The 13,132-nt window shown below is 44.6% G+C and overlaps 1 protein-coding gene across 1 annotated transcript in view; it reads left to right on the top strand.

The window, feature by feature from the left end:
• tmem198aa (transmembrane protein 198aa) overlaps positions 1-12,790 on the top strand; it is a 43,574-nt gene extending 30,784 nt beyond the window's left edge. Inside the window, exons 4-7 of the mRNA XM_072444255.1 lie at positions 924-1,136; positions 4,130-4,253; positions 10,672-10,967; positions 12,368-12,790. Coding sequence (XP_072300356.1) covers positions 924-1,136; positions 4,130-4,253; positions 10,672-10,967; positions 12,368-12,517 — 783 coding nt within the window. The 3' untranslated portion in view covers positions 12,518-12,790. The remainder of the gene's footprint in view (positions 1-923; positions 1,137-4,129; positions 4,254-10,671; positions 10,968-12,367) is intronic.
• Positions 12,791-13,132: the final 342 nt, after the last annotated feature.

Here is a 13,132-nt window from a genome sequence, read left to right as displayed (position 1 = left end):
GATATGAAACTTTTCTATAAACAAGCAGACCAAGTTACATGTCAGATCAGTGGAGGGACAAGCCCGCTCACAGTTCTGCATGTTTTTCAAGGTGTTTTTAAGCAATTGTAAAAAAGATGTAACTGAAAAAAAGAAAACTACATACAATACAAGACTAGGGTAGGTCATATTGCTGAATAAATTAAATGCACTGTACCTGAATTTCTTAAGATACGTGACTTAGATATATAAAAAGTGAGCTAGTTCATTTATAACTGTTTGCAGACTTCCAAGCAATTACCTTCACTAGTGTTTTAATGTAAATATAAAATTAGTTAAAATAAAGCAGGTTTTTAAATTTTTTGAATTGTATTTATTGAGTTAATTAACAAATAACACTGTACTTAAGACTTGAAGGTTGAATGGACGATTTTTTTGGCCCAAATCTGAGTTTCATTTCCTCGTGGCGTGGACTGCCGATTAGTCCTGCCAAGTATCAATCATAAAACGCACCTACCGCTCACCTGCAGCCGCGTGCGGCTCGTCCCCACAAGAGCAGCACGTTTCCGCGTGTCTAAGCGCATTGATCTATCATAATATAGTTCCCTCAGTGTACGGCACAAAATGAAGATGGAGAAAGAGAGTTCGAGCTGTCTCATAAGAGACAGAAATCTACGGGAGACGAGAGATACAATGCGATCCGTCGCGCTAATAAACAAACACACGGGGGGGTGCGCATGCGCACTTCCGCCTAAGTTCTCAAATCGACGAAAAATTGTCCATTACGCCTTTAAGAACTTGGGTTAGGGTTAGGAGAGCTCAAGAGTGTGCCTCAAGGATTCACTTTGGGCCCCCTCTTGTTTAGTGTTCGTATAAATAACCTTCTGCAAGTCAATCCTGTGTTTGGGTAAACGTACTCACTGTTCGGTCTTTCTCTTTCTCAGGTGATGGAGGAGTTCTACCACCCGCGGACAGTGTGGGTGCCTATCGGTGTGCTGCTGGGCTCGGGTACTCTGTTTGCCGTGCTGACCCTCCAGTGGCAGCGCTGCTTCGTCACCCTGTCCACAGCCACGTTCGGATCAGCCGTTATCACTGTCACCGTGGACTACTTCATCGAGCTCTTTGCCCTGGTGCACTACATCTACGAACGTCTCCGGGTACGACAATTCAAGTCTGCAGACTGAAGATACATCCATCCATCCATCTTCTGCCGCTTTATCCTGGGCCGGGTCGCGGGGGCAGCAGTCTGAGCAAGGACTCCCATACTTCCTTCTCCCCAGACACTTCCTCTAACTCCTCCGGGGGGATCCCGAGGCGTTCCCAGGCCAGCCGAGAGACATAGTCTCTCCAGCATGTCCTGGGTCTTCCCCGGGGCCTCTTCCCGGTGGGACATGCCTGAAACACCTCCCGAGGGAGGCGCAGCGGCTCTACTCCAAGCTCCCCCCGTGTGACCGAGCTCCTCACCTTATCTCTAAGGGAGAGCCCAGCCACACGGCGGAGGAAACTCATTTCGACCGCTTGTATCCGCGATCTTGTTCTTTCGGTCACTACCCAAAGCTCATGACCATAGGTGAGGGTAGGAATGTAGACCGACCGGTAAATAGAGAGCTTTGCCTTTCGGCTCAGCTCCCTCTTCACCACAGCGGTCCAATGCAGCGACTGCATCACTGCAGCCGCTGCACCGATCCGTCTGTCAATCTCATACTCCATCCTACCCTCACTCGTGAAGAAGACCCCGAGATACTTGAACTCCTCCACTTGGGGCAAGGACTCCCCACCCATCTGAAGAGGGCAAGCCACCTTTTTCCGGTCGAGAACCATGGCCTCGGATTTGGAGGTGCTGATTCTCATCCCAGCCGCTTCACACTCGGCTGCAAACCGTCCCAGTGCGTGTTGCAGGTCCGGGTTTGATGGAGCCATCAGGACAACATCGTCTGCAAACAGCAGAGACGAGATCCTGTGGTCCCCAAAACGGACACCCTCCGACCCCTGACTGCGCCTAGAAATTCTGTCCATAAAAAATTATTAACAGAACCGGTGACAAAGGGCAGCCCTGGCGGAGTCCAACATGCACTGGGAACAGGTCTGACTTACTGCCGGCAATGCGAACACAGCTCCTGCTCCGGTCATACAGGGACCGGACAGCCCTGAGCAAAGGGCCCCGGACCCCGTACTCCCGGAGCACCCCCCAAAGGACACCCCGAGGGACACGGTCGAAAGCCTTCTCCAGATCCACAACGCACATGTGGACTGGTTGGGCAAACTCCCATGAACCCTCGAGCACCCGATGGAGGGTATAGAGCTGGTCCAGTGTTCCACGACCGGGACGAAAACCACTCTGCTCCTCCTGAATCCGAGGTTGGACTATCGGTCGGATTTTCCTCTCCAGTACCTTCTTCAGTCTGACGGCATCCCTTACTTCCGGTGTCCACCACCGGGTTCGGGGGTTGCCGCCTCGACAGGCACCAGAGACCTTGCGACCACAGCTCCGAGCAGCCGCATCAACAATGGAGGCGGAGAACATGGTCCACTCGGACTCAATGTCCCCAACCTCCCCCGGGACATGGGAGAAGCTCTCCCGGAGGTGCGAGTTGAATACCTTACTGACAGAGGGCTCCACTAGACGTTCCCAACAGACTCTCACAATGCGCTTGGGTCTGCCAAGTCTGTCCGGCTTCCTCCTCCGCCAGCGGATCCAACTCACCACCAGGTGGTGATCGGTTGACAACTCTGCCCCTCTCTTCACCCGAGTGTCCAAGACACGCGGCCGGAGGTCAGATGACACGACAACAAAGTCGATCATTGACCTCCGGCCTAGGGTGTCCTGGTGCCATGTGCACTGATGGACACCCTTGTGCTTGAACATGGTGTTCGTTATGGACAATCCGTGGCTAGCACAAAAGTCCAATAACTGAACACCGCTCGGGTTCAGATCGGGGAAGCCGTTCTTCCCGATCACCCCTCTCCAGGTGTCACTGTCATTGCCCACGTGGGCGTTGAAGTCCCCCAGTAGAACAACGGAGTCCCCGGTCGGTGCACTGTCCAGTACCCCTCCCAAGGACTCCAAGAAGGCCGGGTACTCTGCACTGCTGTTCGGCCCGTAGGCCGCCACAACAGTGAGAGACCTGTCCCCCACCCAAAGGCGGAGGGACGCGACCCTCTCGTTCACTGGGGTAAACTCCAAAACGTGGCGGCTGAGCTGAGGAGCTATAAGCAAGCCCACAGCAGCCCGCCGCCTCTCCCCGCGGGCAACACCAGAGAAATGGAGCGTCCAGTCCCTCTCGAGGAGATGGGTTCCAGAGCCCAAACTGTGCGTGGAGGTGAGGCCGACTATATCTAGTCAGTATCGCTCAACCTCCCGCACAAGCTCAGGCTCTTTCCCCCCCAGCGAGGTGACATTCCATGTCCCCAGAGTTAGTCTCTGTGTCTGGAGATCTGGTCGCCGAGGCCCCTGCCATCGACTGCCGCCCAGATCTCTCTGCACCGGCCCCTTATGGATCCTCCTGCGGGTGGTGGGCCCACGGGAGGGCGGCCCCACGTTGCTCTTTCGGGCTGTGCCCGGCCGGGCCCCGTGAGGTAAGACCCGGCCACCAGGCGCTCGCCATGGAGCACCCATCCCAGGCCTGGCTCCAGGATGGGGCCCCGGTGACGCCGATCCGGTCGACGTAAACGGCCTTGCTTTTGTCGTCATCATAAGAGGCTTCTGAACCTGAAGACTGACTGAAGATACAATGAAAAATTGAATATTGAATTTGAATAAATGTATTATGTAATCTAGACCAGGCTGAGGTTCTCAAAGGAACTGTACCCAATAAAGTAAAATCTGTTTTGTCCCAGCTCAGATATATTGTAAAAGCAGATTTTAGGGTCAAGATCAGAAACAGTGGTCTCATTTTGACCCGAAGAACTGCTTTTACAATATATCTGAACTAGGACAAAACAGATTTGGTCCAACTACATGGACAAAAAGCCAGACACAACCACTTGCATAATACCGTAACATGCACATAACCTCACCAGCCACTAGGGGGTTCAAATGTCATTGAATCCGTCTGCTGTGAAAAATAACATAAATTAAATGCAAGTTATACATTTTCTTTACTTTACTCCTTTAACCAGCTCATTAATAGTTTGTTTGTATGCCCTGCAGGTGTCTCCTAAGAAGCCGCAGTGCTGGTTCACCTGGGTGATCCTGGGGGTGTGGCCTGTGCTGGCTCTCCTTGGGGTGCTCATCCAGTGGAAGGTGACAGGCGAGGGTTTCTCCCACACAGAGGGTGAGTATCTGTGTGAAGCCACAACCAACTTTGTAATCATACCAGCAATGCAAATAATGAGACCTAGTTTAAATTGTAATATATTGGGGATAAATTTAGTGTTGGGACCAAAACTGTTTGATTATAATTGATTTGCCTTGCACCCCTACACTGTGTTTTAACGTCTCTCTTTATGTGATGCATTGAGTTTGGATCATGTCAGATGCTTTATGCACTTAAAGTATAATACTTTTGATCTTGACGTGAGTGTTGTGTCGACGCTAGCTTTGTTATACATTTTGGCGCTCATCATATAAGTTTGCCATGAGTGGAAATATGGCTGTTTAGAGTTTGGTTATTATTATTTGTATCCGCTTTTTGTCATTTTTTTTCTCACAAGTTTGGGTTCTCTCTTATCCAATCATCTCACGGTGAGACAGTGGAAACACACCTCAGACAGTACTGATCCGCTCCAAAATGAACTATTGGAAACAAGGCTGATGAATAGTGCTGAATAGGAAGTTGAGGGAGTAAAAAGGGGTATTTATTAAAAGGGGACTTGTGTAATCTTGGCCCAGGCCTAAAATAGCGGCCTTGAATTTAATCAAAATTAGGTTCTAAAAAATAGTGACATTACAGTATACCTCCCCCTGGTCTTTATAATTTTTTTTGTTAATTCTAATTTTATTTTATTTTAAGACTAGCTTTAGTTTCCATATATTTGATGCACAATTGTGACATTAGCTTGTTGCTCAGGACCATAATGTATTTTGGAGATAAAAGAAGATGTTTTATATTAATTCCTTTCCCCCCAGAGTAATCCGTTTTTATCTGCCCTGCGCACACGCACACTCTTCCTGTATAGATTTGTATTATTCTGTAGATTAATGTTCTGGACCGGTGCCAGCGAATGTTCCGCTGCACTTTCATTTCACACAAACAAAAGCCTGCAGAAGCCCAGCCAGGACAATACAGCTCTCTGCGTTAGGAGGCTTTCCACCAAGAAGAAAGGGATTGTTCAAGCCCCTGTGGACTCACAATGAACAATATTGCAAGCTTTAGTATTCAGACGCTGAGGTCTTTTTGTGGAGCAGGATTTCGGAGCAAGTTAAGAAATAAATGTTTGGCTAAATTACTTTTTCAAGCTTTTGAATATGTCATGATGTTGTTTCCTCATCAGCTAAATAGAAAAACCATGACTGAGACTTACCTGGCACAGCTATGCTTTTAAAGAGAATAATATGTTCTAAATAGCCATATCTGGACTTCCGACTCTCCACCTTCTAATATAATTAAAAACATCCCTGGAGATGTTTGTGAAAAATATACTTTATTATGGAGGTATGGCGGCGGAGTGGCTAAAACTCGCGCCTCACAGTGAGAAGGTCACAGGTTTGACTCCCGGGCTGGACTGGGCCTTTCTGAAGATGGGTCCCTTAGCACCAGCCGAATTGACGGATGGGTCAAATGCAGAGGACAAACGTTTACTGATAGTAACAGTTTAAATAAGTGGTTCTCCAACTTTTTGAAGCCAGGGACCCCTTACAACATGATCCCAAGGACCTGCTATTGTTCCCCTCAAGGAGTTCAAACCATGTTTATAACCAAATTTAATTGAAAGATTAGATTTCTCATAGTCCTTCATTTATTATTGGTGTAGTTGTTTCTATTCAAAACCTTGTATGTTTGGGTGGAATTGTTGTATTTAATTAATGATCAATATTGGGGGACCTCCAATACTCCCAGGGGTCCCCTCACCCCACTTTGAGAATCTTTGGTTTAAATGGTGTGATCTTTATGAAATTGATGAAACTCTTACTGTATTATGGTTGCGTATTGCAGACAACTGTAGTAATTTGGCAAGAGAGAGAAGTTTGAAGAGAAACCATCCCAAATGCACTGTTTGCATAACTGACTCCTAAACCAATGATTTTGGGGTGTTTATTATCTCGATATGAGTGATTGAGCCTCTGACATGTACAACAGCTTCACATTAGTTAGCCTGCAAAATGTTTTCACTATTTTAATTAAGATCACATTATTATAAACATTATATGTACAGGGTTTTATAATAAAGTGTAATGCTCCCAAACATCTCCAGAGTCACATTCTTCTAAATGACATTAGAAGGTGGAATGTGACTGTGTTTGCATATTTAGGGCTCAATCTATGTGATCTAAATTCTTCAAAAACAAACACGAGCAATGTGAGGGTCACAAATGTTAAATCCGATTAGTTTTTAAGATAAGTTGGTATTTACAGCTTCATTTAATGACTAAGATAAAATCCCAAAGCAAAATGCGAGGCTTGTTGCCATTCATAACCGCTATGCTGATGCTTTGCCACTCCAAAATGCTTCATTTTGTGGATAAGATGGGTTTTTGACAACTTTTCCAAGTGTTCAAAGGAAAATGAAAGCGCAAATGCTACATATTTATTATTTAAGTCAATTCCGAACAAAAGTATTACTGTTTAAGCTCTTTCTATATTCATGAACAAAAACATGGGTTTGCAACTTAAAACTTAATATTAATAATAATAAATTGGTCTTCTCTGCTGTTCATAATACATTACTGTATTCCAAGTGAAAGAGTAACTGTTGCAAATACAAAGTTACTTAAAATTAGTATTCTGAATACACGCTTTTGGTACAACTACGGTTTTGAGGTACTTTAAATTCTACAGCCCCACTTTGAAATCCAAACCCATTCAGTTGTAATTACCCTATAAACTACTCAGGGGCCCGAGTGACAGGGTCCAGCCAGCAGGCGCAGTCCCAGGGGAGGACGGATGCTTTCGTTAGAGCTGTCCCGTCCAGATGGTGCCTCCTCCTAGCTGTCCGTCATCCCTAAACCAACAATAGACCCACTAACTCTGCTCCCACTCGCTCAGATCCGCTCACTTCATTTAGTTTCAGTTAAAGGGCTGCAATGTCTAACTAGTTGAGATTTTGAGATATAAAAAAATTATTGTAATCAGGCTATAGCAAAATAATGTCTTTTTGCCGTAACACGACCGACCCGGCATGAAACTAGCCGACTGGAAAATAAATATCAGCATCTTGTTGGAAAAACCTCAAAAACTTTTATTTTTAAATTATTTCACCTGTCTTTCATTTCAATGAACTGATGACGCACCGCGCAACACATGCGCATCTTCATTTTCAGTCCGCCACGTGCGTCTGTATCCAAATATAACGTGCGTAGGAGTTGCAATATTGGTTTTATAAAGTTGATTTGCCGCTGTCGGCGCCACTGAACTCTCCATAGGACATGTGTTTCTCTGTCAGAGTGTGAAATTTGACTTACGCAAATGCATTCTGGGATTGAAACACGCCCAGCAGCGTCATCACAACAAACATGGCGGCACCCGTGTCCCCCGCAGGTTACCCCCGCTCGCCTTAGCTACCAAAATAAAGGATAGCGGCGTACAAAAGGTTGATTAAAATATCTTAAAATCGTGAGATTTAGTCTCCTGTTGTAGCCTGACCCCTGGTGGTCACTTCGACTCAAAAAATGGCAAAATTTGGATCTTTCTTTTTTTTTAAGTAAAAAAAATAAGAATTTGCCTACCGTCCGAGCCACTTAAAAAATGTTGACTCGGGTTACAGCAAACAGACAATTTATTTGGGGTAGCCTCATAAATTATTAATTGTTATCTGGACTAAACAGACTCTAAAAAACATACAAAAATACCTTTTATAACAAAGACAGCGCCATTATTGAATCGTAAATCTAAGCAACTGCATCACTGCAGCCGCTGCATCGATCCGCCTGTCGATCTCACGCTCCATTCTCCCCTCACTCGTGAACAAGACCCCGAGATACTTGAACTCCTCCACTTGGGACAAGGACTCCCCACCCACCTAAAGAGGGCAAGCCACCTTTTTCCGGTCGAGAACCATGGCCTCGGATTTGGAGGTGCCGCTTCACACTCGGCTGCAAACCGTCCCAGTGCATGTTGCAGGTCCGGGTTTGATGGAGCCATCAGGACAACATCGTCTGCAAACAGCAGAGATGAGATCCTGTGGTCCCCAAAACGGACACCCTCTGACCCCTGACTGCGCCTAGAAATTCTGTCCATAAAAATTATGAACAGAACCGGTGACAAACGGCAGCCCTGGCTGAGTCCAACATGCACTGGGAACAGGTCTGACTTACTGCCGGCGATGCGAACACAGCTCCTGCTCCGGTCATACAGGGACCGGACAGCCCTGAGCAAAAGGCCCCGGACCCCGTACTCCGGGAGCCCCCCCCAAAGGACACCCCGAGGGAAAGCCTTCTCCAGATCCACAAAGCACATGTTGACTGGTTGGGCAAACTCCCATGAACCCTCGAGCACCCGATGGAGGGTATAGAGTTGGTCCAGTGTTTCACGACCGGGACGAAAACCACTCTGCTCCTCCTGAATCCGAGGTTCGACTATCGGTCGGATTCTCCTCTCCAGTACCTTGGAATAGACCTTACCCGGGAGGCTGAGGAGTGTGATCCCTCTGTAGTTGGAATACACCCTCCGGTCCCCCTTCTTGATTTAGCTTTGTCATTCTTTATTTTAATAACATTGTTTTAGTCTTACAAATGAAGCTGGTTGGTTATGAATGGTTCAAACGGTTCAGAAATATGTTTTTTCCCGAATCTGTCCAAAAGTTAGAATTTATTGTTTCACTGTCAGATTGCTGATTTGTTGACCTGGTTTATCAAATCAAATCAAATCAATTTATTTGTTTATGGTTCATGTCTTGGTAATTACTGGGCCAATCCAAATGAAACAAAAACTGGCACAAAGTTCAACCTCTTCTCTGTCAGCACAAATAAACAAAACAGATTTTTTTTTTTTTTAATTCACAAAGCCTCAAAAAGTGGTGCCATTTTTCAACTCCAAACTCATGATGGTTGTCAGTTGAAAGGACTTTAATTAAACAAATAAAGAGAAAACTTCAACATTTATGGATCATATAAGTTTGGATATTGGTCAATCTCCCATAGAGTTATATAGGCCCCACCCTCCATCTAAAATGTTGACACCATCTAATCAAACTTCAGTTTGTTTCAGCTTCCTGTTTCATGCAACAGCTTTATGAGATATGTTATAAATTATACTATTTTGCTTTAAATTGAATCACTATACCTTATTCTTTTTTCTAATAATCGCTGACCCAAATCGTATTATGGTCCTGTTTTTAGCATGATTACGTTTGCTTCCCTCCTCAATGCACCAGCAGGGAGAGCCTCGTCTACACTAGCTCTGTCCACTGTCAGTCAATCACAGCCCGTTACATTTGCCTCTCATTAAATCATCTCTCAAGCTGTTCACTCTCTGCATTGTTCCTATTTAAACTGCACGAAGCTCTCCGTTTCTCACATCCCTGACTTGTATCCTGGTGTTTGTCAGTAGGAGGTTGTGAAGATACTCACCCACTCACAATATGTCCACGAGTACAGAACATGCAGAAGGAAGAACATCACTATATCCGAGCGAGACGTCATCCGAATATAGCACTTATGTATGGACATTTGCACCTGCAGAGGATCATATGCTCACACATGGAGTTATGGGAAAACTATGTTCAAGTTGCTCCTCACACGTAACAAAGCCCTCATCTCATAGTGACTTTTTTGGTGTAAAGTTAGGGTTAGACCTGTCTCCATGGAGATGTTTTTTTCCTTGTCTACAACTTAGCAGTCTGGCATTGATAAAATACTGTTGTGTGTTTAATTTTATGGGACGTTTCCGGACAGTTTATACGTATTTCAAGCACAATTATTTCAAGTGGAGTCACCCCCGAAAAGTCAACTGATTGTTCTGTAGATGTCACTAGCATAGCAGCAGCATTTAACTACAGCATTCTTGGACGTTTATACAGCTCTGGACCACTTGATTTGTCTTAATATTTGTATTTGGCACAAAAAAAACCCTCTGTTTTCTCTGTGTTTCTGTTGTAGTGTGATAAATGGTCTGTTTTCTTCACAGGCATAGTTAGTAGTAAGCATTCCTTTAGATGCCAACTGTATCTATCGGCAGAGGACATAATTATACATTCATATTGGTCCCCGGCAGCAGATGTGGCACACTTAGTCATTTAATTACTGTTACCTTGAAAACATACTGTAAACAACAGCTAAAGCTTGTCTAATTTACACAATAGCTATTATTTTACAATAAAAAAAAAATAAAAAAATAAAAATATATATATATATATATATATATATATATACATTTTATTGTTTAGTTTATTATGTCCACTTAACCAGAGAAATGTGTTTCCTGTGTGTGGATCGTTTTTCTTCATAAACTGCCACTTGACTGAGGACTCAACAGTGGCAGAACACTATGATAAATATTTACCACGGGTTCTATCCCAGCAAACAAAGTAATAATTAGAAAAACCTGAAAGCCTGTCACACATATTTAATGAGCCTTGGGTCTGTGTTGTGTGCAGTGGTGCTGAGTCGACAGCAGCGGCGTGTTCAGCTCATGAAGCTCCGACAGCGAGAGGAACGTCTGAGGCAGGAGAACGAGAAGAAGAAAAAGAAGAAGAAACGCAGCCAGGCCCAGCAGGGGGAGCTCAAGCACAAGCCCGTGAGCCAGCAGCCGCAGTACCACCACCCAGGCTCCTCCCACTCACAGCAGAGCCACGCCCCACAGCCACACAAAGCCCCGCCCCCCCAGACCGAGCCCGGCTACCACCGTAAGCCCCACCCCAAGAGACGCTTCGACGGCGACGTGCTCTCTCCGGTCAGTCGCACTTACGTTTTTATTACAATTACAACTCCTACAGATTAAAGGAGACATATTATGCTTTTTTAGGCACTTAGTGTTGAACTAGGCTATAACACAAGTAGATCCATTATATACATTTTCTTCATTGTAGCCCTCAATATTGATCAAAAAGGCTTAATAAAAGAAACAGGTCCATTGACTTCCTGTTCCTGTTCAAAACGACAGAACTTTCAAGCCCCACCTCTTCAGAGTGACGTTTCCCTGTCACAAGCTGTTTTCATATTTGAAATGTGTGATTATAGATTATGTGACATTTTAGAACTTTACATGAGTCTTCATTTTAAAAATAATTACAGCAAAGTACCGAGATGTGGGCAGGGGATAGGGGGTAGGTGAAAACAGACATTTTCTGGAGCTTCAGGTTTATTGTCCTACAGGATCAACTCAAACATGCACGAATCAATCAAAATACAAGTTTGAGTAATCTGATGCTGAGCGAACACTGCTGTGACAAGGTTAAAAAGTTGATTTTGCGTGATATTTTAACCTTCAAGTAAAATTAACTTTAATTAGCTTTTAACCTGGTTACAACAGTGTTTCTTCTCCATTAGTTTACTCAAAGTTGTATTTTGAGTAATTAGTGCGTGAGTTAATCCGGTATCCTGCTCTCAGCTCCGTACTTTCTTGCGATCATTATGAAATTGTAGGCTTTTTTCCATTAGAATGTAAATTCAGAATCCAAATCAGAAATCAATTTATCAATCAAATGTTTTTTATATTGCTGCTTTTCATACAAAGATTGCAACAGAAAATGCTTTAATGGTCACATGTTAAAAACACGCATGCACATTGAAATAATAGACATGATGACAAATGAACCAGCTGAGAAAGAACCATCAGAGGAGCCATCTGCACCAGGAGAGGAGAGACGCCTACAGCCACAGGATACAAACACAGGGCCCAGACACAGGGCCCTGAGGAGAGATGAGGAACCAAACCTCAACCAGGAGCCCAGGAGTCAGGCCCCAGCAGCCACAGCTGACAACTGCTGCTGGTGCAGAGCTCCACAGAGAAAACACTGGACTAAAGTAGAAAATGGGATTAATATAAAAACTAGACTTAAAAGTTACAGTAAAATAAATTAAAACTAGAACTTAAATAATATAAAATAGTAAGACTAAACTAAACTAATAAATGTAATAAATCTGAATTTAATGATATATGTTGGTCAAAAGTGGGGATCTTGAGCCTGTTCTTAAAAACCTGGACATTCTCGGCAGCCCTGAGTTCCCCCAGCAGGCTTTTCTAAAGACGAGGGCCGTTTTATGCATGGCTTTTCAAAGAAAAGCCATGCATAAAATAAGGTGATAAGAATAAAAATATACTTTGGCTGAATATAAATACTTTCTCCACAGAGCTACATCCGCAGTTTCCGGGACAGACAGTCGGACCGGCGCTCCTACTCCCACACCAGGATCAGCCGCTCCCGCATGGCTGAGCTGGACTACGATTGCGGCTCCCAGGTCCCGCTCACGGCCCCAAGTGGCCCCCCAGCCCGCATCTGAGACCACCACACTCCAAAACCACAAGGACACCAAGCCCAACCTTACCGTGCCAACCGTACATTCTGCCTATCCTCCTACTGGAACTCTGATCGGATCAAAGACAACCTATGGAGTTGAAATGGACTCCAAAAATATACTCCAAAATGGACTCAAAAGTAAATGAAAAATGGATTCAGAAGATCCTACGAACTTTGGTTTTTGATATTGCGAGTTTCTCCAAGATTTTGATGTGATTTACAACGAAAAATGTTCAGTCGAATTCTCCTCCAAAGACTGGTTTCTGAAGAAAAAACAGTGGAGATATAAGATTTTGGACGTGGAGGATACCCTTTAGTGAGAGATTGTTTACTGTGTACGTTTGTTTGGAGGTTACAGCAAGGAGATTATGGCAAAAAATCTTGTAAATATTGTTCTTTATTGTTGGAAAGGCATCTTGTATAAATCGAACTTTCTGCCAAGCCAATTTCCAGGTTGAAAAGCATCGAGCCAGTTGTAAAGCAGAACTCAGTAACATTTATTCAGAAATGAGGAAAAATGCCAACGCGAGCTTGTTGTTTGGCCGACCGCAAAGCTTACCAATGCAAATATTGCAAGTAAGGCAGCATTTGCGCAATC

Source organism: Eucyclogobius newberryi, unplaced genomic scaffold (genome assembly GCF_026437365.1).
Source record: "Eucyclogobius newberryi isolate DKJ021-1_F unplaced genomic scaffold, fEucNew1.0.hap1 SCAF_14, whole genome shotgun sequence".
Lineage (NCBI taxonomy): Eukaryota > Metazoa > Chordata > Actinopteri > Gobiiformes > Gobiidae > Eucyclogobius > Eucyclogobius newberryi.
The sequence above is the reverse complement of the archived record's forward strand: the minus strand, read 5'-3'. Positions and strand labels throughout refer to the sequence as shown.